General features: G+C 43.8%; 1 protein-coding gene across 1 annotated transcript in view; it reads left to right on the top strand.

Annotated features, from left to right (window-relative positions):
- LOC141108716 (rho GTPase-activating protein 6-like) overlaps positions 1-27484 on the top strand; it is a 67727-nt gene that overhangs the window by 3393 nt on the left and 36850 nt on the right. The window contains exons 3-4 of the mRNA XM_073600595.1: positions 1623-1670; positions 2902-3125. Of these exons, the coding sequence (XP_073456696.1) occupies positions 1623-1670; positions 2902-3125 (272 nt within the window). The remainder of the gene's footprint in view (positions 1-1622; positions 1671-2901; positions 3126-27484) is intronic.

Below are 27484 nucleotides of genomic sequence, written 5' to 3'. Positions count from 1 at the left end.
TATTAAATATAAATATTATACATATTAAAAGGCATAGTGATTCGATTGTAAGCTCTAACGAGCAGGGTCCTTTGATTCCTACTGTATTAAAGTGTATTGTATTTGTACTTTCTACCCTCAAGTTGTAAAGCGTTGCGTAAATTGTCGGCGCTATATAAATAATAATAATAAAAAAATAATATTATGCATAATAAAATGCATAATAAATATAATACATATTAAAAGGCATTTTAAATATAAATAGTATGCATAATTATATATAACTGTGAAAAATACCACAGTTTGAGGCACTACCACACACTTCAGAGTTGTAAAGGACACCTTAGGGCCCTTACAAACTCTTGTGGTGCGTTTATACGCTTTAACATGCGTTGCATTAGGGCAGTCTATTCATTTGAATGGGATGCATAACAGTAGGTAAATATAAATATTATGCATATTAAAATGCATATTAAATATAAAATATTATACATAGTAAAATGTTTATTAAATAAATATAAATATCCTGCATATTAAATATAAAATATTACAAATATTAAAATGTTTCGTAAATAAATATAAATATTTTACATATTAAACTGCATATTAAATATAAATATTACAAATATTAAAATGTTTTTCGTAAATGAATATAAAAATTTGACATATTAAAATGCATATTAAATATAAAATATTACACATATTAAAATGCATTGTAAATAAATATAAATATTATGCATATTAAAATGCATAGTAGATAGGTAAAAATACTATGCATATTAAAAGGCATATTGAATATAAATATTATACATAGTAAAATATTTAATAAATATAAATATCCTGCATATTAAATATTACAAATATTAAAACGTTTTGTAAATAAATCTAAATATTTTACATATTAAAGTGCATATTAAATATAAATATTACAAATATTAAAATGCATTACTGATGTTAGATGAGAAGTTTGTGAATGAGCAGGAAGCCTCAGAGTGCTGTGCCCCTCACTGCGCCCCTAGTGGTCTAACAGTACCCCTCACTGCACCCCTAGTGGTCTAACAGTACCCCTCACTGCGCCCCTAGTGGTCTAACAGTACCCCTCACTGTGCCCCTAGTTGTCTAACAGTACCCTTCACTGCGCCCCTAGTGGTCGCCGCCATCACCCGGAAGGTGGTGCACATACTCTTTCCCATGATGCATCTGCTTTTTTTTTTTTACGCACTTGGTGAATTTATTTATGATATGCGTAACTATTTTTGTAGTTATTTAAACCAGACCACTAAATGTCACTCTATAGTTTATAAAAAGGTTACCGAAATAAAATCAGTACAGACAGTACACACACATATATATATATACATACACAGCATAAATCATATTCTCATATAGCAGATCACCCTAGGCTGACCCGCATCATTCTGAGTTTGGCTGGGTGACCAGGGGATTGACCAGGATAGGGAAAAGGACATTTTCCCAGACTGAAAGGAAATGATTTGTTTATTTTAGGGATTCCCTCTGGATTCTTTTTTTTTTGTTTCCATCATAGACATTGATATGTTTTGCTTAATCATTTGTTTAGCCCCTTCTGTTGGTGGATTTCTCGTTTCTGCACAGCGGTGCTGAGATGTTGTTTGTTGTTGCAGGTTGGCAGAGTGCCAGGAAATTGGAGAAACGCAGACAAGACCGAAGAGGTATCTATGAAATACGTTGTGTCCCTAATCGGAGCTTCTGTCTAGATGAAGAACACCAACCTGTTCTGTCCTCCTGTACTACCAACCCGTGCTGTCCTCCTGTACCGCTCACCTGTGCTGTTCTCCTGTACTACCAACCTGTGCTGTCCTCCTGTACTACCAACCTGTGCTGTCCTCCTGTACTACCAACCTGTGCTCTCCTCCTCTACTACCAACCTGTGCTACTCACAGGTGCTGACTTCCTGTACCTCTCACCTGTCCTGCCCTCCTGTACTGTGCCTCTGTACTGCTCTCACCTGTACTGCTCACCTGTGCTGTCCTCCTGTACCGCTCATCTGTGCTGTCCTCCTGTACCATTCACCTGTGCTGTCCTCCTGTACCATTCACCTGTGCTGTCCTCCTGTACCACTTACCTGTGCTGTCCTCCTGTACCACTCACCTGTGCTGTCTTCCTGCACTGCCAACCTGTGCTGTCCTCCTGTACTACGAACCTGTGCTGTCCTCCTGTACCTCCACCTGTGCTGCCCTCCTGTACTACCAACCTGTGCTCTCCTCCTGTACTACCAACCTGTGCTGCCCTCCTGTACTGCTCACCTGTGCTGTCCTCCTGTACCTCTCACCTGTGCTGCCCTCCTGTACCACTCACCTGTGCTGCCCTCCTGTACCACCCACCTGTGCTGCCCTCCTGTACCACCCACCTGTGCTGCCCTCCTGTACCACTCACCTGTGCTGTCCTCCTGTACCACTCACCTGTGCTGTCCTCCTGTACCACCCACCTGTGCTGCCCTCCTGTACCACTCACCTGTGCTGTCCTCCTGTACCACTCACCTGTGCTGTCCTCCTGTACCACTCACCTGTGCTGTCCTCCAGTACCACTCACCTGTGCTGTCCTCCTGTACCACTCACCTGTGCTGCCCTCCTGTTCCACCCACCTGTGCTGCCCTCCTGTACCACTCACCTGTGCTGCCCTCCTGTCCCGCTCACCTGTGCTGCCCTTCTTTACCATTTAACTCAGAACAATGTATTTGATAGGGGCACAGCACAGGCAGAGAGCACAGGAAGTTATCAGCAAGATTTGTGGCAGGATCAACTGGTATTTTTTGTACTTATTGAACATATATAACAAAACACATTCAGTTATAAATTTAATAGACCAAAAGGGAGCAAAAAACAGAGAAGATCATTGTTGGGGTGTACATGCCCTTTAATTCTATTTTTCCTTATTCTCCAGATTCCCCACATGGAGTATTCGGAGTGCCTCTGTCCTACGTCATCGCACAGGACCGTGCCGAGCGCCATCGCTCCACCCTGAATCGCAACCGCAGAGCAAACGCAGAAGTTGAGAGCACCGTCCTTAGTTTTCAGGCCCAATCAAGGCGTACGCCAACCACGGCGGCATTGCTGGAGTTTTCAGTCTCCTCCACGTTTCGGAAAAGTTTTCCCCAGACAAGACGGGTAAGAGTGGCAAGTCGTGCATTGCTATCCTGAAATGTCTGCTAAGGTGACATAAGATTAATGTCAGAATCCAACTGGGAAGATTACCCTTCACTTCCTGTCTTACAGACACAACAGGAAGTGAAAGGAAATCCCTACATAAAACAGTTGTCACTGCAACAGGTGTCCCCTTTGGAAGATTTCTCTCTATTTCCTGCTCTGGTGACAACTATAAAATATTGGACTTTGTTTTGGAGACACAACAGGAAGTGAGGGGAAGTCCCTACACAGACAACTGTCACTGCACCAGATGTCCCCATTAAAAGAGTTACCTATACTTCCTGTTCTGAGGATAATATTGGCCTTCCTGCCTTAGAGACACAACAGGAAGTAAGGGGAAATCCTACACAAAAAGGTTGTCACTGCAACAGATGTCCTCATTGAAAGATTTCCTTATACCCACCCAGCCACCATCCAATACTATTAAAAAAATGGTAAAAATAACTAATGCCTATTTATTCTTTCTATAAGAAAGTTCATTCCTGATATTTTTTGAAAGCTGAACTCCATTATAAAAACAACATAAAGCTTACTAAAATAAAAAAGTAAAAAATCAGCTATTGCTGCAATACTTACTTTTAATCCAGAGCTGTCCCCTGCAGTACTTCTTTTCTGCCACTGGATGTCCTCAGTATTCCACGTTAAATGACAGCCATTGTCTTTCCCTCCTATTCCCTCTGAAAGCAGGCTGTCATGGATCCACCCCCAAACCTGTGATTGGACAGTCAAAGGAGAGGCAGCACAGTGATGAGCACCTCTCTCTGTCACTGGTTTCCACGTGAGCTAATTGGCTCCCACTCTGGGCTCTGCTGTACAGGGCCTGCAAAAGGCTGACATCTCATCAAATTCAGGTACAATGGATTGTAGTGCTGCTTGCATTACAAATAAATAAATACCCAACTCTGGGCTCCAGGCTCCCCAATGGGTCCCCCCCTGAAGGCACCCCCATACTATACGGTATGATTTTCTCTAGTGTACTTGTTCCAAGGTCTTCTGGCTGGTCACATGCAGGGTCCTCTTCTTCTCCTGATCCCCTAGAGAGGTCACCTCCACCCTCTGCATGAATACACTCTAAATGACGTGTGCTGTAACTTTGCCCCCTCAGTGGGCGGGGCCATGACGCCCTTCATTCATAGCAGTATGTTGGGCGTCATTCAACCCAGAAGAATGAGGACATCTAGTGGTGCAAACTAAGTGCTGCAGGGATCAGCTCTATGTTGAAGGTATTACAGCCTGGGCTGCTCTTTGATTTTGTTAACTGGCATACCTAATTACTTTTTTCTTTTTCTTTTTTTTTTTTAATGTTCCCATAGTTGGGCTTTCATGATGTTCTTAATGAATACAGAACCACATTAATGTGCCCCTTCTATTTATCTGCCTGGGGATCGACATGGGTTACATTACAGATCCCAGCTTTGTAGATTCTGCCTGGAGATTCCGTGACATTCCATCCCTTGTTAGGAAGGCACATGATATCCTTCCCTGCATCGCTGTGCTACAGTTATAGCAGGCATAGCGGTGTGTTAGCATTTTCTCAGCCACATGTTAGAATGCTGCCAACTGAACTTCACCCCGGTCCCTTGTCCTTTAATCGTTCGGTAACCGTCTTTAATTGCTTAGAATTATATTACTGTACTGTAATTGTGTTGTCCCCCTTTTACATTGTAAAGCGCTGAGTAAACTGTTGGCGCTATACAAATCTTGTATAATAATAATAAGAAGAAGAATATATTAAATAATAAATGTATATATTCATTTTTATATATAAATGATATATACAGTGTAATTCGATAAGATATTTATAATATAATATATTTTTATAATATAGTTTACATTTTTATTATATTCAATATTTTTATTTTTATATTTTATTTTTATTATTATATAATTGTTTTATAAATGTGAATATATATAAAATACACATCGGAGGTATGGCTTTTTGGTCGCAATTCCTCCATGAAGACCACTTCTGGCCAGACGTCTCCAGACAGTAGATGGGTGTAGCTGGGTCCACTAGGTTCTGCCAGTTCTGTGCTGATGGCACTGCTGGACATCTTCCGATGTGGAAGGGAAGTAGGCATGATGCGTCTTTCATCTACTGCAATACATTTCCTTGGCTGACTGCTGTGTCTACGGTCCTTAAGATTTACCAACAAAGTCTGGGGAGTGCCCAGGAAAAAGCCAAAATCTACTTACCACCAGCTTGCAGACAACCAAATTGACCTATCTAACAGTAAGCGTTAAAAAAAGGGGTTTAGTCCCGCACGCATTTGCAAACGCATGCGTGAGCCACAGAGCCACGTCACGGCACCCTTGTATCTACGGTCCTTAACATTGCCTGATTCTTTGTGCTTCTTCAAAAGAACTTGACCAGCACCATCTTTAAACCCCAGTCTGCTTTGAAATCTTTGCCTGGGAGAGACTTGCAGATGCAGTAACTACCTTGTGTCTTGTTGCTGTGCTCAGTCTTGCCATGGCGTATGACCCCGTGACATGACACTGTCTTCCACAACCTCACCTTGGTGGCAGAGTTTGGCTGTTCCTCACCCAGTTTTTTTTCCATAATACATTTTTATTCAATGAAAAATAAAATAACAAAGAAAGTTGTCCACAGGCACTTAAAATTCAGGTCAACAGCAGAACAGATACGGTGCCATGAGGAATCATACACAATTTAGTCTCAATGTGTAATCACAAGCATGTCTGTGGAATCAAAAAGGGGTGCTAGAAGCCACAACCATTTGCAAAATGATAAACCTAAATTGAAAACAAAAATTTAAATAAACCTGAATCAGGAATCCAGGAAAGTACGTCAAACATCAAATGTAGGGCAGTTAGGAGTAGCTATTACCCGTAGCCAGGTGTCTCCAACCAACTCTTTACAGTCCTTTTAGGAGAATGGCAGGCCAACCCTTTCTGACTTGAGCACCCCACAGCCAACAGGTTTCTGGGAGAGAAAAAGAAGAATAAACCAAAAAAAAAAGTGCAATACAACCACCCCCGTGAGGGGGTTGGTGAGGTAAAAACAAAAAAGAGGGGAAAAGAAGGGGGAAGGAAGAAAAGAGATAAGGGAATTCTCAGGTCCAACAAAACACTCCCGTCACAAAGAGAGGGCGGAAGAGAGCCCCTCTTTCTCCTTCAGCGAGCAAGATAAGGGGACACAAACCACTTGTTTGGTTACTAAAAAGTCACCAGAGAGATGACCTCCATCCACCCGGTGCAACTATACCGCAACCCAGACATGACAGGACTCCCCCGACATACAACCCAACTGTATCTCAGCAATTAGGACATCAGATGTTTGTGATCATCCAGAGATTTAAAATGCAACCAACAAGCCCACATATCTACATAGAAGAACCGGCACCACTGGAAATTCAGTCTTCAAATTTTATTGTTGTCCTATGACCATGATAAAAAGAACATGCCACATAAATCAGCTCCTCCATCTCCTCCAACCTGTTCAATCGTGTAACCCAACCATTCTCAACCAGGGTTCCGTGGAACCATGGGGTTCCTCCAGAGGTTACTAGGGGTTCCTTGAGCAGTGGCTGATGAACCACCTTTTTTTGATGGTGCCTACAGAGTTTAAGGTTCAGCATCATTTAGCAAAGCCAGCAGCATGACACCAAATATCTTTTCAGCTGTCTTTAACGGTGGCATTCTGAGCACCACTTTAAGTGGGACATTCTTCCTATTGGCCACCAGTATAAGGGGCATTGTTCCTATTGACCCCTGATGAATTGGTTTTAGTAAGGGTTCCTCGAGACCTGAAAATAGTTTTTGGGGTTCCTCTAGGGTTAAAAGGTTGAGAAAGGCTGGCGTTACCTATTCCCGGATACTCGATGAGTTAGTGTCCCTCCACTGAATGGGGATGCAAAGGCGTTCAGCATTAATCATGTGTAGTTGCAGGGATCTCTTGTAATGGCCCAATGACTGCTTCATGTGGTGTAGTAAATACTGAACCTCTGAAAAGTTTATATCATTCCCCGCAGAGGTGGCTCTAGGCTTTGTGAGGCCTTAGGCAAAACTTACACATGAAGCCCCACGGACTGGGACGCTCCGTGATGAGGTCGCTATTCCTCAGGCTGCGGGCAGTATCTGATTTGTCCGTCAGCTCCTAAGCCACAGAGTCCCAGTGGGGGTAGGCGGAGCCGCCGGCGTCAACTTCAGTGATTGAGAACAGGCAAATTAGGCAGCCGCGAGGCCCCTGTGAGTGCGAGGCCTTAGGCGACCGCCTAATTTGCTTAATTAGAGAGCCTCCTCTGGTTCCCCGTGACCTGCAAAGTAATCTCATCCACCGCAGTCCAGAACTGAGCTATAAGGGGACAGTCCTACCAAATATGGAGGAACGTACCCTCGGCCAACAAACAACACCAGCAGCATTCAGAGACTGTTGGGGAAAGCTTATGAATCAAGGAGGGAACTCTCTACAGCGGTTGCCAAAAGTTTTGAGAATGACACAAATATTAATTTTCTCGAAGTCTGCTGCTTCAGTGTTTTTAGATCTTTTTGTCAGATGTTACCATGGGATACTGAAGTATAATTACAAGCATTTTATAAGTGTCAAACGTTTTTATTGACAATTACATTAAGTTTATGCAAAGAGTCAATATTTTCAGTGTTGACCTCTTCTTTTTCAAGACCTCTGCAATCCGCTCTGGCATGCTGTCAATCAACTTCTGGGCCACATCCTGACTGGCAGCCCATTCTTGCATAATTAATGCTTGGTGTTTGTCAGAACACGTTGGGGTTTATTTTGTTCGCCCACCCCTTGAGGATTGACCACATGTTCTCAATGGGATTAAGGTCTGGGGAGTTTCCTGGCCACGGACCCAGAATTTCGATGTTTTGTTCCCCAAGCCACTTAGTTATCACTTTTGCCTTATGACAAGGTGCTCCATCATGCTGGAAAAGGCATTGTTCCTCACCAAACTGTTCTTGGATGGTTGGGAGAAGTTGCTCTCGGAGGTTGTTTTTGTACCATTCTTTATTCATGGCTGTGTTCTTAGGCAAAATTGTGAGCCCACTCCCTTGGCTGAGAAGCAACCCCACACATGAATGGTCTCAGAATGCTTTACTGTTGGCATGACACAGGACTGATGGTGGCGCTCACCTTTTCTTCTCCGCACAAGGTGTTTTCTGGATGCCCCAAACAATCAGAAAGGGGATTCATCAGAGAAATTGACGTTTCCCCAGTCCTCAGCAGTCCAATCCCTGTACCTTTTGCAGAATATCGGTCTGTCCTTGATGTTTTTCCTGGACATAAGTGGCTTCTTTGCTGCCCTTCTTGACACCAGGCCATCCTCCAAAAGTCTTTTCCTTACTGTGCGTGCAGACAGGGGCATACCTAGAGAATTTGGCACGTGGGACAGATCCTATATCTGGCACCCCCCCCCACGTTAAAATATAAAAACACCCCACTGTGCCCCCTGCATACCTCAGCATCCTTCATTATCTCTTTGTCACTACTGTGTGCCCCCTCTTCACAACTGCACCTCTGGACCCCTTTACATTACACAGCACCCTGCACCTCTGGACCCCTTTACATTACACACCCCCCTGCACCTCTGGACCCCTTTACATTACACGGCCCCCTGCACCTCTGGACCCCTTCACATTACACAGCACCCTGCACCTCTGGACCCCTTCACATTACACAGCACCCTGCACCTCTGGACCCCTTTACATTACACATCCCCCTGCACCTCTGGAACCCTTTACATTACACAGCCCCCTGCACCTCTGGACCCCTTCACATTACACAGCACCCTGCACCTCTGGACCCCTTCACATTACACAGCACCCTGCACCTCTGGACCCCTTCACATTACACAGCACCCTGCACCTCTGGACCCCTTTACATTACACAGCACCCTGCACCTCTGGACCCCTTCACATTACACATCCCCCTGCACCTCTGAACCCCTTTACATTACACAGCACTCTGCACCTCTGGACCCCGTCGCATTACACGGCATCCCACAGCTCTGGACCCCTGGATGTTACACAGACACCCCCCAACAGTTCTGGAACACCTGCATGTTACACAGACCCCCCCGCCCACAGTTCTGGACCCCCTGCTAGTTACACCCAAGCCCCCCCAACAGTTCTGGACCCCCTGCTGGTTACACAGAACCCCCTCCCTCACTACAGACCCCTCTCATCAGTACAGACCCCCCATTCATTACAGACCCCCGCTTTAGTACAGACGCCCTTTCAGTACAGACCCCCCTACAGTGCAGACCCCCTATTCAGTACAGACCCCCCTACAGTTCAGACCCCCCCATTCATTACAGACCCCCTCTTTAGTACAGACACTCTTTCAGTAAAGACCCCCCTACAGTGAAGACCCCCTATTCAGTACAGACCCCCCCCTACAGTGCAGACCCCTCCATACAGTGCAGAGCCCCCTCTACAGTGCAGACCCCCCTATTCAATACAGACCCCCCCTAGGGGGAGCACTGTAATTCTTGTTGTATATACATTATGTTCTATAAAGAACAGCAGTTATTCTTATCTTGCACTCAGCAAGTAGCACAATTCTCCCATCCTATGTGGAATGTTATTTGCATAAGACAGTCGCAGAGCAGGAGGGGGGCGGCAGGAAATATGTTCCAGATGTTGCGAAAGCTGGTCTGAAGCTGGTTCGTCATCTGCCAAATACAAGGAGTCTTGGGTGGCTTCAAAGTAAATCTTCACTTGCAATGTAAACTCAAAATCGTGTAGGTACTTGAGTCTGACATGGTATCAGCCCACTGAGGACCTCTTTTACAGCAGGGCTGGGAGAGGGGGCGGGGAAGGACTGGGGGGGCAGTCAGGTGTGCTGCATGTTAACGTGTTGGAGGTAAAATATGCAGATAAGTGGAGAGACCAGACAGAGTGGCGGGATGACCTCTTCAGTCTGCTGCTGCTCTTTCACTGTTCAGTGGGGCTGGCGAAAGTAAACCACTGTATTACTTAACCACTTCAGCCCCGGAAGGATTTGCCCCCCCTTCCTGACCAGAACACTTTTTGTGATTCGGCACTGCGTCGCTTTAACTGACGATTGCGCGGTCGTGCGACATTGTACCCAAATAAAAATAAACGTCCTTTTTTGGTATTTGATCACCTCTGCGGTTTTTATTTTTTGCGCTATAAACAAAAAAAGAGCGACAATTTAAAAAAAAAAAAAAAAAAAAAGCAATATTTTTTACTTTTTGCTATAATAAATACCCCCAAAAAACATATATAAAAAAACTATTTTTTTCCCCAGTTTAGGCCGATTCTTCTTGTATTCTTCTACATTTTTGGTAAAAAAAAAAAAAAAAAATCGCAATAAGCGTATATTGATTGGTTTGCGCAAAATTTATAGCGTCTACAAAATAGGGAATAGTCTTATGGCATTTTTATTATTGATTTTTTTTTTTATTAGTAATGGCGGCAATCTGCGTTTTTTTTTATCGTGACTGCGACATTATGGCGGACACATCGGACACTTTTGACACTATTTTGGGACCATTGTCATTTATACAGCGATCAGTGCTATAAAAATGCATTGGATTACTGTGTAAATGACGCTGGCAGGGAAGGGGTTAACACTAGGGGGCGATGAAGGGGTTAAGTGTGAGTGATTCTAACTTTGGGGGGGAGGGGCTTCAACACACATGACAGCGATCACTGCTCCCGATGACAGGGGTGATCTCTGTCATGTCACTAGGCAGAATGGGGAAATGCCTTGTTTACATAGACATCTCCCCGTTCGCCCGCTCCGTGGCACGATCGCCGGTCAACGCGGCGGGTGTGCGCACACTGCTTCTTAAAGGGGACGTACCTGTATGTACCCACCGGTGCCATTCTGCCTACGTAAATCGGCGTATGCGGTTAAATACAGGTACAACCACCCTTTTGGTTTACCCCAATGTGAGAACGAATCTAAAAGTGGGTGTAAAAAGATAAAAAAAATAAAAAAGGACCCTGTGGATGGAGAGTGCGATTGTGCCGAGGCATTATGGGGGAGTTGCCTATGGGAGTTCATACTACAAAGTTGAAGGATAACTCAATTTTTATTGGCAAAAATATATATATCCTATACAATCGCTACACAAGCCGAACTGGAAATGAATGTTGTTAAAAACTCCATTTCCTTTTCAATCCGCAGCTACTATAATTTTCTGTAAAACTCAATGCAATGTGGCAATCTGAAGGCGTTCTGTACACTATTAGTATAGAGAATAACCCCCCACCCACCCCCCTCCCCAGAAATGTCATTTCCTGTTTGTGTGATTGGCTCACTGATATTCCCAGAAGACTGCACTAAATATAAAAGTCAGATTTTAGGCATCCCTTGCAATTGTAATTTCAGTTTTGGCAAGATATTCCCACAATACTTGGAAAGGGATGCAGACCCTGTAGCTTTCCTCATTAGAACGCTGAGTGAGCACCAGGTGAAGATAATGAACCAGATCCTCCCATTCAGAATCAATCTGCACAGTACATGGTGAAACAACCAGCTATGTCTTTCGGGGGGGGGGGGGGGGGGGGGGGGGTAGGGAATTGCTACGAAGTTTGTTAAAAAAAAAAAAAAAAAAAAAAAAACACAATGTACTTTGATCACCCAGGAGGGGAAAGTGGAGTTACTCTTTTGCTGTAAGTAGTGTGAGTCATCTGAGTGACAGAGCTGTGTAAAATCTCAGAACTGGATGGACACAAATACAAATTCTTTGGCAGGTAAAATAACTCCCTGGTATATAAAAGTCGCCTGTGTATTTAGCTATATGGCCGGAGTTGAATTTTAAAATCTATTGATCACTTCATAACTCTCCAAACTTTCTAAACAAAGTGCCAGTTTGAACTTTGGTCAGTGGGAGTAGACAATGCCCCATCATTGGTGTCAGTGGGAGGAATAGTGCCCCATCATTGGTGTCAGTGGGAGGAATAGTGCCCCATCATTGGTGTCAGTGGGAGGAATAGTGCCCCATCATTGGTGTCGGTGGGAGGAATAGTGCCCCATCATTGGTGTCAGTGGGGGGAATAGTGCCCTATCATTGGGGTCAGTGGGAGGAATAGTGCCCCATCATTGGCGTCAGTGGGGGGAATACTGCCCCATCATTGGTGTCAGTGGGGGGAATACTGCCCCATCATTGGGGTCAGCGGGAGGAATAGTGCCCCATCATTGGTGTCAGTGGGAGGAATAGTGCCCCATCATTGGTGTCGGTGGGAGGAATAGTGCCCCATCATTGGTGTCAGTGGGGGGAATAGTGCCCTATCATTGGGGTCAGTGGGAGGAATAGTGCCCCATCATTGGTGTCAGTGGGGGGAATACTGCCCCATCATTGGTGTCAGTGGGGGGAATAGTGCCCCATCATTGGTGTCAGTGGGGGGAATACTGCCCCATCATTGGTGTCAGTGGGGGGAATAGTGCCCCATCATTGGGGTCAGCGGGAGGAATAGTGCCCCATCATTGGTATCCGTTATAGGAAAATATCCCAAGGGTCGGATAAAGACAAGGAAAGGGCCACATCTGACCCTCAGGCCACAGTTTGGAGACCACGGCTTTATAATAAAGATGTAGAGAAGCTGGTAGAATGTTTTTCTAGTAACTTTAGTGTCACAGAGTGAAAGTAACGCACAGCAAGAGATACGATGTGTCTGGTGTTTTGGATGGACGGTGGACAGGAGGAAGCTGGCATCTTATGATATGGAGAAGATGACTTTGCATTTTTGTGGGAGGGTTCAGAAATGTGATTAACCCTTTCCCACCCACCCTGTCAAAGGTTTGAACATGGATGGGGGTGGGTTAGGATTGGCAGATCACCTGACGCTGTGCTTGGCTGTCAGGTTGGTCACATGATTGGGAGCCAGCTCCGCCATTTATTTGCCGTATCGCATATTAAATGCATTGGTGCAATTCGGTGCCATTTAATCTGAATGTTACGTTGGTGACGGGTTTTTTTTTGCTTTTTTTAATATTGTGCCAACCCTGAGCAGTTGCCCAGTTTGCCAGCCCAACGCCCGCCATGCTTAACCGACAACCACGATCTTCTCAGAGATGCCGGGTTATTCACATCTATACTCTGGATCTTTGCTACTTTGCCCTACATGGACACAAACCGCTTGCCAAAAAGACGGAGAAGCGGCCCCATTCATCACTATGGTACATTCCAGCATGTGTGATTCTAGTAATAATACAATTCACTTTATAATAGAGTTTTTAATTTACTAAGTGAACAAGCCTTGGGCTAAAGTATCAGATAATTATCATTTGTGGGGATTGGGATCTTTTACATGCCAGTGCATGACGTTCAATAAACTTAAAAAAAAATATATATATATAATTAATAATATTATTATTATTAACTAGAAAAGCTACAATTTCTGGGGAAATTTTCGTGAAGTGTTCTTGCCTCCACCTACAGTAGTCTACAACTGGAGTGGGCGGAGTAACTGGGAGGAGGGGCTTCAGTAACTGTTGTGTGGTTGGAGTAACTGTGAAAAGTGTTAAAAAGCTTAATATTTTAAAAAGTATAAATAGTAGTAAAAAAGTTGAAGAAGTCCCATCATTAGCTGAAAGAGCTGTACATTTTTTTCAAAAATGATTTTTTTTTTTTTCAAAAAATGATTTTTTTTTTTTATTATTTTTTTTTTATTATTTTTTTTTTTCATGGGGGGGTCATAATGTTTTGACTGATCATGTTGTGGTCATAATGCTTTTGCATAGCTCTGATGAAGAAGGGATTTTCCCTTCGAAACGCGTAAGCTGTTTGTGATATGTATGCATTTCTCTACGATTTTTGGAAGGCATCGCTCATCCTATAGTCGCATGCTGGCTGTCGGTACACTTCGTGTTGTGCCTCTTCCACCCATTGCTTGTGAGTTGTTTCTTTTAATCATTTTTTAATAAATATTTTTATAAAAGTTAATACACTAGGCTGGTGCGCCCCTGTTTTTCTTTTGTGGTCATAATGTTTTGGCTGATAATGGGGTGGTCATAAAGTTTTGGCTGATCATGTTGTGGTCATAATGTTTTGGCTGATCATGGGGGGTGGTCATAATATTTTGGCTGATAATGGGGTGGTCATAATGTTTTGGCTGATCATGTTGTGGTCATAATGTTTTGGCTGATCATGGGGGGTGGTCATAATATTTTGGCTGATCATGGGGGGGGTCATAATGTTTTGGCTGATCATGGGGGGGGTCATAATGTTTTGGTTGATCATGGGGGGGGGTCATAATGTTTTAGCTGATCATGGGGGGTCATAATGTTTTAGCCGATCATGGGGGGGGGGGGTCATAATGTTTTGGCTGATCATGGGGGGGGTCATAATGTTTTGGCTGATCATGTTGTGGTCATAATGTTTTGGCTGATCATGGGGGGGGTCATAATGTTTTGGCTGATCATGGGGGGGGTCATAATGTTTTGGCTGATCATGGGGGGGGTCATAATGTTTTGGTTGATCATGGGGGGGGGTCATAATGTTTTAGCTGATCATGGGGGGTCATAATGTTTTAGCCGATCATGGGGGGGGGGTCATAATGTTTTGGCTGATCATGGGGGGGGGTCATAATGTTTTGGCTGATCATGTTGTGGTCATAATGTTTTGACTGATCATGGGGTTGTCAGCTTTTGTCACCTCTCACTCTAGTTTTGAACATTTCCCCATTCATTCCTATGGGACCAATTTCGCCGCAAAAACGATGATATTTCGTGAACCATTAGGCGAAACGTCTCACAAAGTAATAGCACACCAATCGGGAACAATCCGCACGTTTCGGTATATTACTTGTCTATGTAGTGTAAAAGCTGTGGGAGGAGTTAGGGTGGTAAATTTGGCTATAATAAGAATAATATACATGTGAGATAACAGTAAGTGGTATTGCTATGCAAGAACACTTAACTAGAAAAGCTACAATTTCTGGGGAAATTGTGAAAAGTGTTCTTGCCTCTACAACTGGAGTGGGCGGAGTAACTGGGTGGAGTGGCTTGAGTAACTGTTGTGTGGTTGGAGTGGCTGGAGTAACTGTGAAAAGTGTTAAAAAGCTTAATATTTTAAAAAGTATAAAATAGTAGTAAAAAAGTTGAAGAAGTCCCATCATTAGCTGAAAGAGCTGAACATTTTTTTCAAAAATGATTTTTTTTTTTTTTTTAATGATTTTTTTTTCAAAAATGTTTTTTTTTTTTTTAATTTTTTTTTTTCAAAAATGATTTTTTTTTTCAAAAATGATTTTCTTTTTTCAAAAAAATTTTTTTTTTCAAAAATTTTTTTTTTTTCAAAAAATATTTAAAAAAAAAAAAAAGATTATTTTTTTATTTCATGAGGTGGTCATAATGTTTTGGCTGATCATGTTGTGGTCATAATATTTTGGCTGATCATGGGGGGGGTCATAATGTTTTGGCTGATCATGGGGGGGGGTCATAATGTTTTGGCTGATCATGGGGGGGGTCATAATGTTTTGGCTGATCATGGGGGGGGGGGGTCATAATGTTTTGGCTGATCATGGGGTTGTCAGCTTTTGTCACCTCCCACTCTAGTTTTGAACATTTCGCCATTCATTCCTATGGGACCAATTTTTCTGCAAAAACGACAATATTTTGTTAACCATTCGGCAAAATGTTCCACAAAGTAATCGGGAACAATCCGCACGTTTCGGTATATTACTGTCTATGTAGTGTAAAAGCTGTGGGAGGAGTTAGGGTGGTAAATTTGGCTATAATAAGAATAATAATATACATGTGAGATAACAGTAAGTGGTTTTGCTATGCAAGAACACTTAAATTAAAATAACAACAATAAGAGTAATAATAACAATAATAATAACAATAATAATAACAATAACAATAATAATTATCAGATAATTATAATTTATGGGGATTGGGATCTTTTACATGCCGCTGCGTGATGTTCAACAAAATTAAAAAACGAAAACAAAATGAATATTAATATTATTTTAAATTAAAATAATAACAGTAATAATAATAATAATCATTATCAGATAATTATAATTTGTGGGAATTGGGATCTTTTATATGCCGCTGGTGTTCAACAAAATTAAAAAACAAAAAATATTATTAATATTAGTTAAAATAATAACAATAATAACAGTAATAATAATAATTATTATTGTCATATAATTATAATTTGTGGGAATTGGGATCTTTTACATGCCGCTGCATGATGTTCAACAAAATTAAAAAACAAAAATTAAATTATTATTAAAATAATAATAATAACAGTAATAATAATTATTAGAATTATGATTTTCAGAATAATAATATTCTTTAGAATAATAATTATTTTCAGAATAATAATAATTATTATTAATTTCAGAATAATAATTTTTAATATTTTTTCAGAATAATAATGTATTTTATGTACGTCTATAGTGTCGTCAATTTACGCAACACGTTACATATACATTGACATCAGTCCCTGCCCTCAAGGAGCTTACAATCTAAGGTCCCTAACTCACATTCATACATACACATCAGTGTTGCCAACCCCCCGAAGTGAAATTTACTGGCAGAACGCCAAAATTTACAAACGGCGCAGTAAATTTTTTGCTGGAAAAAAAACATGAAATTTACTGGCAGATCCACATTTTTTACTGGCACTGCAAAAAAGTACCTAAAATTACTGTTTTTAGTGCTAAACAGTGCAAATATCAATATTTGAACTATAAACACATAGCTAGTGCTATTAGCAATGTGTTTAAGTTAAACAAAAGTCAAAAAACATATTTCTCAATTTACATGAAGGTCAGGATACTATAACCCGGCCAGCAGAGAGTTCCCCCTTACATCAGAGTCTGCAGGATGGTGACCAGAGACCACCTTCCCGGCGGCGCTCCCACTCTTGACTCCTTTCTAGGATCCCCTCAGAGACTGCAGACATGATAAAAGACAAGAGATGGTCAGAGACTGCGGACATACTACAGGAGGTGAACAGAGGCTGCGGACATACTACAGGAGGTGGACAGAGGCTGCGGACATACTACAGGAGGTGGACAGAGGCTGTGGACATACTACAGGAGGTGGACAGAGGCTGCGGACATACTACAGGAGGTGGACAGAGGCTGCGGACATACTACAGGAGGTGGACAGAGGCTGCGGACATATTACAAAAGAAGGACAGAGGCTGTGGACATACTACAGGAGAAGGACAGAGGCTGCGGACATACTACAGGAGGTGGACAGAGGCTGCGGACATACTACAGGAGGTGGACAGAGGCTGCGGACATACTACAGGAGGTGGACAGAGGCTGCGGACATGATACAGGAGGTGGACAGAGGCTGCAGACATACTACAGGAGGTGGACAGAGACTGCGGACACGATACATCCTCACAGTAGCCTCCTCCTCTGCCCACCATCATATTACTTCTCCACATCATCAGTGTGCTGTGTCCTCCTCCTGTACCCCTTTCACCTCTCCACAGGTCAGGGCAGCGCAGTGCTGCCCTAACCTATGGAGAGATGAAAGGGGGCACAGGAGGAGGACACAGCACACTGATGATGTGGACTGGAGAAGTAATATGATGGTGAATAAAGCATATCAGTCTCTGTCCCCTGCATTTGCCATGCAGCCAGGGCCCAGGGACAGAGACTGATGTGCTCTATTCACCATCATATTACTTCTCCCGGCTCCAGTCCCAGTAATGTCCTCCTTTTTCTACGGATATTATCCCCCCCCCACAGCTTCACTCTCCGTACCTCCGCCTGTGTGTGCGCAGTCGAGTGTGTGTGCAGTCATGCACTGCATGACAGGACAGAGTCGCCTGGCTCAACTGGCCGCCGTGCTCTCTCTCTCTCGAAAATGGCGCCGGGCGGCACTATTACGTTACTGCGCATGCCGAGCGCGTACAAGCTTTCCCAAGCCCGGCCAGCTTCGGAACGGCGCATGCGCAGTTGCGTGGTCGGCTCGCGGCCATCATTTTTACGGGCACCAGTGCCCATACCGGACTTTCACGGGCGCCCCGAAAAAGGGTTTAAATTTACGGGCTGCCCGTAAATCTACGGGCGGTTGGCAACACTGATACACATACAAGGACCAATTTTGAAAGGAGCCAATCAACTTACCAGCGTGTCTTTGGAGTGTGGTAGGAGACCGGAGTACCCGGAGAAAAACGCAAACTTCAGGCAGGTAGTTTCATGGTTGTGATTCAAACCAGTGCCCTTTTTGCTGCTAAGCGAAAGTGCAAACCACAACAACACTGTGCTGCCCGATAACAAACATTATTCATTTCATAATAATAATAATAATTTTTTTTATTTTTTATATAAATTATTAAAAATAAAAAGGTAAATTAAATATAATATTGAACTCTTGTTGGGAAAAAGTCATACTGAAGAACAGACCCAACTTCTTTCCCTTATCCATCTGAATCCAGAAATGCCAATTTTTTTTTCTCACCCGTTCTGTATTCATGGAAAATTGGATTTGGTTTGGAAAACCTTTATCTAGATCTACCCGTCTCCTTCCTCCTTGGAGACTGAAAGACTCCAATATTAAAACTGAGCAGTATTTTATTTTTAGGAACCACTCATACTTTTCTGCTACTGTTCTTTCCGGCAGTCTTAAAAGTCATAACTCAATGGGCGGTATCTGTTCTGTTTCAAATGCTGCTTTATGCTTTGACGTATCTCCATGGACCCAGTGGTCTGTCTGGGACAGTGTGGCCATCTGCTGACTTGGCACCATCCACAAGCAACGATAAGATACAGAAGTTGAATCCAATACAGATTTACTTGAGCCAATTTACTACAAGATACAAAATAGAGCCATTGATGACGTTCCCCTGGACCCGAAATTACAGTACTTTACCTCCCCATCTCCCCTTACCCGTTTTGCGGGAGTTCCCTTCAAAATACATACTCACCTGCCTAGTGGATCTAGCCTTGTCCTGAAGCAATCCACTCCTTGGGTATGGCAGTGGTGTCCTGAGCCTCCGTCTTGGTCCTATTTAGCCAACTGTCTCTTCCGGGTTCTGGCAGCCAGGAGCCGATGACACGGGTCCTGGTTTTTATTGGCTCCTGTGGACCCTCTTTGTTATTAGCAGGCAACATCTCAAGAAGAAGTTTAGGTGAGATAGCACTGGAACCTTAGCCGATCCTAACATTATGGGGAGTATAGGGATACTTGACTAGCTCCTGCTTTTATCTGAATCATTTGGTGGAGGGGGATTATGGTGGGAGGTTTCTTCCCAGGGATGGGGCTTGGCTCCTTAGTTCCAGTGAAAGGAACTCTTAAGGCGTCAGCATACCAAGACATTTTTGACAAGTTTATGCTCCCAACTTTGTGGGAACAGCATAGGCATGGCCCCTTCCTGTTCCAACATGACTGCAAACCAGTGCACAAAGCAAGGTCCATAAAGACATGGATGAGCGAGTTTGGAGTGGAGGAACTTGACTGGCCTGCCCAGAGTCCTGACCTCAACCCAATAGAACACCTTTGGGATGAATTAGAGCGGAGACTGCAAGTCAGGCCTTTTTGTCCAACATCAGCACCTGACCTCAGAAATGTGCTTCTGGAAGAATGGTCAAACATTCCCATAGACACACTCCTAAACCTTGTGGACAGCCTTCCCAGAAGAGTTGAAGGTGTTATAGCTGCAAAGGGTGGGCCAACTCAATATTGAACCCTACGGACTAAGACTGGGATGCCATTAAAGTTCATGTGCGTGTAAAGGCAGGCGTACCAATACTTTTGGTAATACAGTGTATGTGTGATTATGAGATTGAAGAGCCAAATCAAAATATAATCTTCTAGATATGGATTTGATAAAAAATACTTTTTTTTTCACAAAGCCAGCTCATTTTTGGGGTCAGAGAGCACCCCTTTCTTCAGGGTTGAGGTGAGCAGTAATATATATGCCCTGTACACACGGTCGGATTTTCCGATGGAAAATATATGATAGGACCTTGTTGTCGGAAATTCCGACTGTGTGTAGGCTCCATCACACATTTTCCATCGGAATTTCCGACACACAAAGTTTGAGAGCAGGCTATAAAATCTTCCGACAACAATATACGTTGTCGGAAATTCCGATCGTGTGTACACAAATCCGACACACAAAGTGCCACGCATGCTCAGAATAAATTAAGAGATGAAAGCTATTGGCTACTGCCCCGTTTATAGTCACGACGTACGTGTTTTACGTCACCGCGTTTAGAACGATCGGATTTTCCGACAACTTTGTGTGACCGTGTGTATGCAAGACAAGTTTGAGCCAACATCCGTCGGAAAAAAATCCATGGATTTTGTTGTTGGAATGTCCGACCGTGTGTACAGGGCATTACTGGACTCATTAACATGGAATGCCCTAAGGCAAGGGGTCTCCAAACTTTTTAAATAAAAGGCCTGTTTCCTGTCTTTCAGGATGTAGTGGTCGGGCTGGAATGTGGCCAGTGAAAACAAACAATGCCTTAGGCTTGGTGGTCAATGGGAGTACAACAACAAAAAATACATTATGCCTTTGGTCAGTAGGATGAGGAATAGTGTCCTGTCATTCCTATCAGTGAGAGGAATTGTGCCTCATCATTGGTGTCAGTGAAAGGAACAGTATCCCATTGTTGGTATCAGTCGGAGGAATTATGCCACAACATTGGTGTCAGTGGGTGAAACAATGCCCCATCATTGGTATCAGTGGGAGGAATAGTGCCCCATCATTGGTATCAGTGGGAAGAATAGTGCCCCATCATTGGTATCAGTGGGAGGAATAGTGCCCCATCATTGGTGTCAGTGGGAGGAATAGTGCCCCATCATTGGTGTCAGTGGGAGGAATAGTGCCCCATCATTGGTGTCAGTGGGAGGAATAGTGCCCCATCATTGGTATCAGTGGGAGGAATAGTGCCCCATCATTGGTATCAGTGGGAGGAATAGTGCCCCATCATTGGTATCAGTGGGAGGAATAGTGCCCCATCATTGGTATAAGTGGGAGGAATAGTGCCCCATCATTGGTGTCAGTGGGGGGAATAGTGCCCCATCATTGGTGTCAATGTGTCAAGGTGTATGAATAATGCCTCATTGCTGGTTTTAGAAGAAGTAATGGTGCCTCATTCTTGGTGTGATTGGGAGGAATAGTGCCCCAGGGGCTGGATAAAGTCCAGCAAAGTACCACATCCAGCCTGTGGGCCGCAGTTTGAAGACCAATGCCGTAAAGGAAGCAAAGTCTTCAGTTCCCAAGACCAGCTTCCTCTGCAGGACACTCTCATTCACCCTCAGAATTCTATTATTTGCATAGACAAGAATGCCGGCACAGCTGGTGAATACCATTTGCTGCTCTAAAACACAACCAGCAACATAAACAACCAAAAGTCACTTAGCTAGTTTGCTCTTCAGCCTTCCCACGTTCTTCTCCTCTTCCTTATAGCGATCGCTTGAAGACAACCTGACTTGTCACGCCACTTCTATGCAAATATCGTTAGTCACTCCATCAAATCCTTACTTTTGGCGGTCCTTCCTCTTGTAAAAAAATTTTTTATAGGATCGTTAAGGCAAAAGTTGCCTGTTGAGTACAGATGCTCTTCTCAAATGTTTTTTTGCTTTTGGAAGAATTGTCCTATTCAGTGATAGGCAATCCTTTTGTGGGGAATGACCAAAACAAAGAAGGTGAGACTTCAAAGACGTTGAAGCGAAGGAGGTCCATTCATATGCCGATACGTAGCTGTGAACAGCTGCCCATACACAGTATAATTAAAGTGATACTAAACACACACACACCGTTTCATTTACATTGTCCCTTCTAGTCCTGTATATAGATGATATAGATGATGGCACGGCAATTATTTTCACCACTTGTCTACTAGACACTTTTTTATTTTTTGCTAAACAAATGAAAAAAAATACCGAAAATTTTGAAAAAAAAAAAAAGTGGACAGTGTTGGTAGGGCAGGGGAGAGTGGTGTCAGTAGTTTTTTTTTTTTTCTTTTTACACGTTTTCATTTTTTAGAATTTTTTTTTTACAATATTTTTCTTATATATTTTTGGGGGGGCTTTGGTGAGATGTTAGGGATCTAAACAGAACCCTGACATCTGTCCCTGAGACAGACAAAGGGACTGAGGACACACATTCCCCAGTCCTTTTCTCAGCACTGAAGGTGAATGAACAGGAGACAGAGGCTCCTGTTCATTCATAAACTGAGCAGAGTAAACACAGTTATCACAGGACACAGGAGCGATCTCGCTCGCTGTGGCCAATTCCTGACAGTCCCCCCTCCCGCAGCCAGCAGAAGAGAAGAGGAGGGAAGCCGGCTGCTGGGGACGAGGGGGGGCAGAGGAAGAGGACAGGGGGGTGGAAGAGAACACGGGGATGGAGGATAACAGGGGAGCGGAGAAGGACACGGAGGGGGCCGGAGGAGAATAGGGGGGCGGAGAAGGACACGGAGGGGGTCAGAGGAGAACGGGGGGCAGAGGAGAATATGGGGGGCGGAGAAGAACACGGAGGGGGCCGAAGGAGAACAGGGGGCAGAGAAGGACACGGAGGGGGCCGGAGGAGAACAGGGAGGGGGCCGGAGAACAGGGGACGGAGAAGGACACGGAGGGGGCCGGAGGAGAACAGGGGGGGGCGGAGGAGAATACGGGGGCCGGAGGAGAACAGGGGGGCGGAGAAGGACACGGAGAGGCCAGAGTAGAACGGGGGGGCGGAGGAGAATACGGGGGCCGGAGGAGAATATGGGGGCCGGAGGAGGACACGGGGGAAGCCGGAGAACAGGGGGGCGGAGAAGGAAACAGAGGGGGCCGGAGGAGAACAGGGGGGGCAGAGGAGGACATGGAGGGGGCCGGAAGAGAATACAGGGGCCGGAGGAGAACAAGGGGGGTGGAGAAGGACACAGAGGGGGCCGGAGAACAGGGGGGCGGAGGAAAATACAGGGGCCAGAGAAGGACACGGAGGGGGGCCGGAGGAGAACAGGGGGAGCGGAGGAAAATACGGGGCCGGAGGAGAATGGGGGGGCGGAGAAGGACACGGAGGGGGCCGGAGGAGAACAGGGGGGGGCAGAGAAAGACACGGAGGGGGCCGGAGGAGAAAAGGGGGGGCGGAGGAGAATGCGGGGGCCGAAGAAGGACACGGAGGGGGCTGGAGAACAAGGGGGCGGAGAAGGACACGGAGAGGGCAGGCGGAGAACAGGGGGGGTGGAGAAGGACATGGAGGGGGCCAGAGCAGAACAGGGGGGGCAGAGGAGGACACGGAGGGGGCTGGAGGAGGAGCACACAGAACAGCTGGGAATGATCGGTGCGGCGGGAGGGACAGATCACCGATCTTCCTGTATAGCTTTTTAGTTGACAGCCACAGGAGGGAGAGAAGGAGAAGCGGCTGTCAGCTAAAAATCGATACAAAGGAGATCGGTGATCACAGCTGTTCCCTGCCGCACCGATCATCCCGGGAGTTCACGGGGTGTGCGGGAGCCGCAGCAGAAATGAGGGAGACTCCCGCACCTCGCAGGAGACTTGAGATGTCTGAGTATTTGTGTAGGACCTTCCATAAACATACTGGCTACATCTCCGATATTTATAATATACTGATTTCCAAGTCAGAAAAATCGTTTTATATGAATAAATGGTAACAAGGCTTGGGAGAGACATCTGAAGTACAGTAGATGAGTGGTTTAAAATGACACAGTGTGCTTCAAACTCGTACATAAATACCTCGTTGATTGAAGCAAACTAACATTTTGATGAGATGGTACCGGTGAGAGTGGCTGCATATGTCCCAGGGGCAACCTCTTGCTTTTGAGGTTGTTGCATGGAAGGTACAGTACTGCCCACATGGTGGTCATGTCCAAAAAGTAAAACGATTTTGGATCCGTATCCACAATTTTATTTACTCACTAACTCAGCTGAACCTAATTAAATCATCACAGCAAGCATTACCGGGACCTCCGGCTGACGGGACACCGGAACTTGTAAGGAAACTCATAGCGTTCATCTTTACGGCAGCTAAGACTGCAATTGCTAGGTCCTAGAGGACATCCACGATCCCCTTCCGACTTGGTGAAAACCAACCCATCGTGGATCATGGTAAATGAGCGCCTCTCTGCAATTTTACTTGACAAACGAGTCATAGTTGATAAAATCTTGAAGCCCTGGATTAAATACTTGTCTGGTCACTTGTGAAGCATTAGTGACCAGACAGGTTCAACTTTATGGAGTGCACTTTCTTCCTCACCTCGCTCTTTCCTCTTCCTTCTGGTTACCTCCTCTCCTTTATTCTCCCTGACCAGGGAATACCAGGGAGCTAGACAATAGGAGAGGTCTAGTAATGAATAAGGTAGTGAAGAGGAAGCTGTAGCACCCCAACTGTGGTTACAATTTATAGACTAGATTTCTCGATTCCACAACAAATGGGATTGAGGATATTGGCCTTATGGCTACGCTGGCATGGTTTTCCCCCTCCCCCCTCATACCGCTTTTGGAGGAGCGATGGGAGAACCAAAATATACCATTTTTTTTTTTATATGTTACATGATTGTTACTTTATCCTGATGTGGCTTGATGAGTGACGAGCAGTATAAGGTGTGCAGGTTAGAAGACATCTACTGTATATACTCTTCCAGCAATATCCATCGTACCACGATATATGGCTTATGGAATTTTGTTATATTACTTTAATATTTATAGGTCTTGAAAACTTCAATAAAAATATTGGGAAGAAAACAAAGTAATAAAAAGGAAAAGACTGTTGACAATATTTTGCAAGACATCTGGTGTATCACACAGCACAAAGGGCATAACACAATGTTCATGAAGACCATCAAATATTGCTTTATCTATTTTTATTGGAAAGCACTTCTTCTCAAAACTGAAGAAAAAACAGTTCGAGTGTTTATATTGTAAAATTCCTTTGCAAGGCATGTGCAAATTTTTATTTATTTTTTAAACAATTCTTCAGCAAGATAAATGTCATAGGGTTTACGAAAAGTCTAGAAGAATTGAACTTCTGATCATGGCATTGGTTATTTAGTATCATTGGCTTACATCTGTGTGAAATGTATTCTTTGTTTTGTGATATACTTGCCAAATAAGGCCCAAGCACACCTGGAAACATTGAAGCGGCGGGCATGCTGTTGGTAACGATTAGTGATGAGCTTGGGTTTGGGTCGGTCCAACCCCAGGTTTGCCGAACCCGAAGTTAGCTGTTGTTGGTGGGCCAATATGGGCATATGGCCATAGTAGAGCAATGTCATTGACTTGAGATGACCCTATTCAGGTCATTGATGTCTAATAGACCCCTGATGTCTCATTAAAAAGAACCGGTCACAACATACTTATATAACATAGGGGACCATTGGTCCCACTTTATTAGCTGTATCTCATAGGAGACCAACGGTCCCCTATGTTATATAAATATGTTGTGACAGGTTCTTTTTAATGAGACATCAATGACTTGATAGGGTCACGTCAGGTCAATGCTCTACTATGGCCATGTGTCCATATTGGCCCGGCAATGGCAGCTAACTTCGGGTTTGGCAAACCTGGGGTTGGACTGACTCAAGCCCAAACCCAAGCTCATCATGCTGTTGGTATTGATTAGTGTTTGCCACTTTAATGTTTTCAGGCCTGCTTGGGCCTTTATTAGTAAGTACACCACAAGATAGACAATAACTTTTTACACTAAAAAAAAAAAAAAAACTTTATTAAAAGTGTAAAAAGTTATTGTCCATCTTGTGGTGTACTTACTAAAAAAAAGCCCAAACAGGCCTGAAAACATTGACATGGCAAACACTAATCAATACCAACAGAATAATGAGCTTGGGTTTGGGCTTGAGTCGGTCCAAACCCAAGTTCACCGAACAGGAAGTTAGCTATCATTTCTAGGTAAATATGGGCACCTGGCCATAGTAGGACAATGTCATTGACCTAACATGACCATATTAGGTCATTGATGTCTAATAGAGCCCTGATGTCTCATTAAAGAGAACCTGTTACAACATAATTATATCACATAGGGGACTATTGGTCTCCTATGAGATATAAATAAAGTTTTTTTTTTTAAAAAGTGTAAAAAGTTATTGTCTATCTTGTGGTAACACTAATCAATACCAACAGCATGATGAGCTTGGGTTTGAGCTTGAGTCGGTCCAAACCCAAGTTCACCAAACAGGTGAAGTTAACTATCATTTCTAGGTAAATATGGGCACCTGGCCATAGTAGGACAATGTCGTTGACCTAACATGACCATATCAGGTCTCATTAAAGAGAACCTGTCACAACATAAATATATCACCTAGATTGGACTTGATGGACTTGTGTCTTTTTTTTTACCTCACCTACTATGTAACATAGGGGACTATTGGTCCACTTTTGACATATAAATAAAGTTTTATTTAAAAATAAAGTGTAAAAAAATTAAAGTTACACCCGCTTTTAAAGCGTCACCTTCGGAAAAGAAAGCCCTCTTGTGTTTTCAGTTTTTTTCTTTTTAGCTGGAAATACTGATTATCGTTTGTGTGAAATAGTTTAGAAATAACTTCCTGTTGCATTTTGTGGCTTCGTCTGATGATTTTAGATTGGATAACATACCGAGGTGATCGTGATTACCTTATAACAGGAAATTCCATTCATTACTAGGTATCTGTATCTAGTTGTAGCAAGGCCCTCTGATGCAAGAGGAGCCTCAATGGAGAACCGCATGTAAGGGGATACTCCAGTGTAAGGGGGACTTTGATGGGGACCCTGAATTAAGGGGGCTCTGGTGTTGATGGGGACCCTGAATTAAGGGGGGCTTTGAAGAGGGCTCCAGTGTTTATGGGAACCCTGAATTAAGGGGGGCTTTGAAGGGGGCTTCAGTGTTGATGGGAAATCTGAATTAAGGGGGGGCTTTGAAGGGGGCTCGGTGTTGATGGGGACTCTGAATTAAGGGGGGCTTTAAAGGGGGCTCCAGTGTTGATGGGGACCCTGAATTAAGGGGTGTACCATACCACATGGCAGGAGGTAATAAGGAAGCTAGAGAGCAGGAGGTCCTGGGAGGAGTGGAGAGGACAATTGGGTGATATCTTCAGATGAGATTGGTGATGTAGACGGGGGCCTTGTATGTTGTGGTTAGTATTTAGAATTTTATACGGTGGGGGAGGGGAAGCCAACAAAGGGTTTGGCAGAGAGGGGCAGCAGTCACGGATCGGTTAGTAAGGTGTATTAATCTGGCAGCAGCATTCATTTTAGACTGAAGAAGGGAAATTATGTTTTTTATTTTCCTTGCATATCTCCCTCAGATCTACAGTGACTGCACTTGCAGTACAAAGTGAATTTGCCTTTAGTAAATAACCCCTAGAGTGTTTATGTGACCTAAATTAACTTTATTTTATTTTTTTTACTGAAATTTAAGGTTTCATAAACCGTTGTGCTAATA

This window comes from Aquarana catesbeiana, linkage group LG09 (genome assembly GCF_042186555.1).
Source record: "Aquarana catesbeiana isolate 2022-GZ linkage group LG09, ASM4218655v1, whole genome shotgun sequence".
NCBI classification, from domain to species: domain Eukaryota; kingdom Metazoa; phylum Chordata; class Amphibia; order Anura; family Ranidae; genus Aquarana; species Aquarana catesbeiana.
Note: the sequence above shows the minus strand (reverse complement) of the source record. Positions and strands in the feature narration are given on the sequence as shown.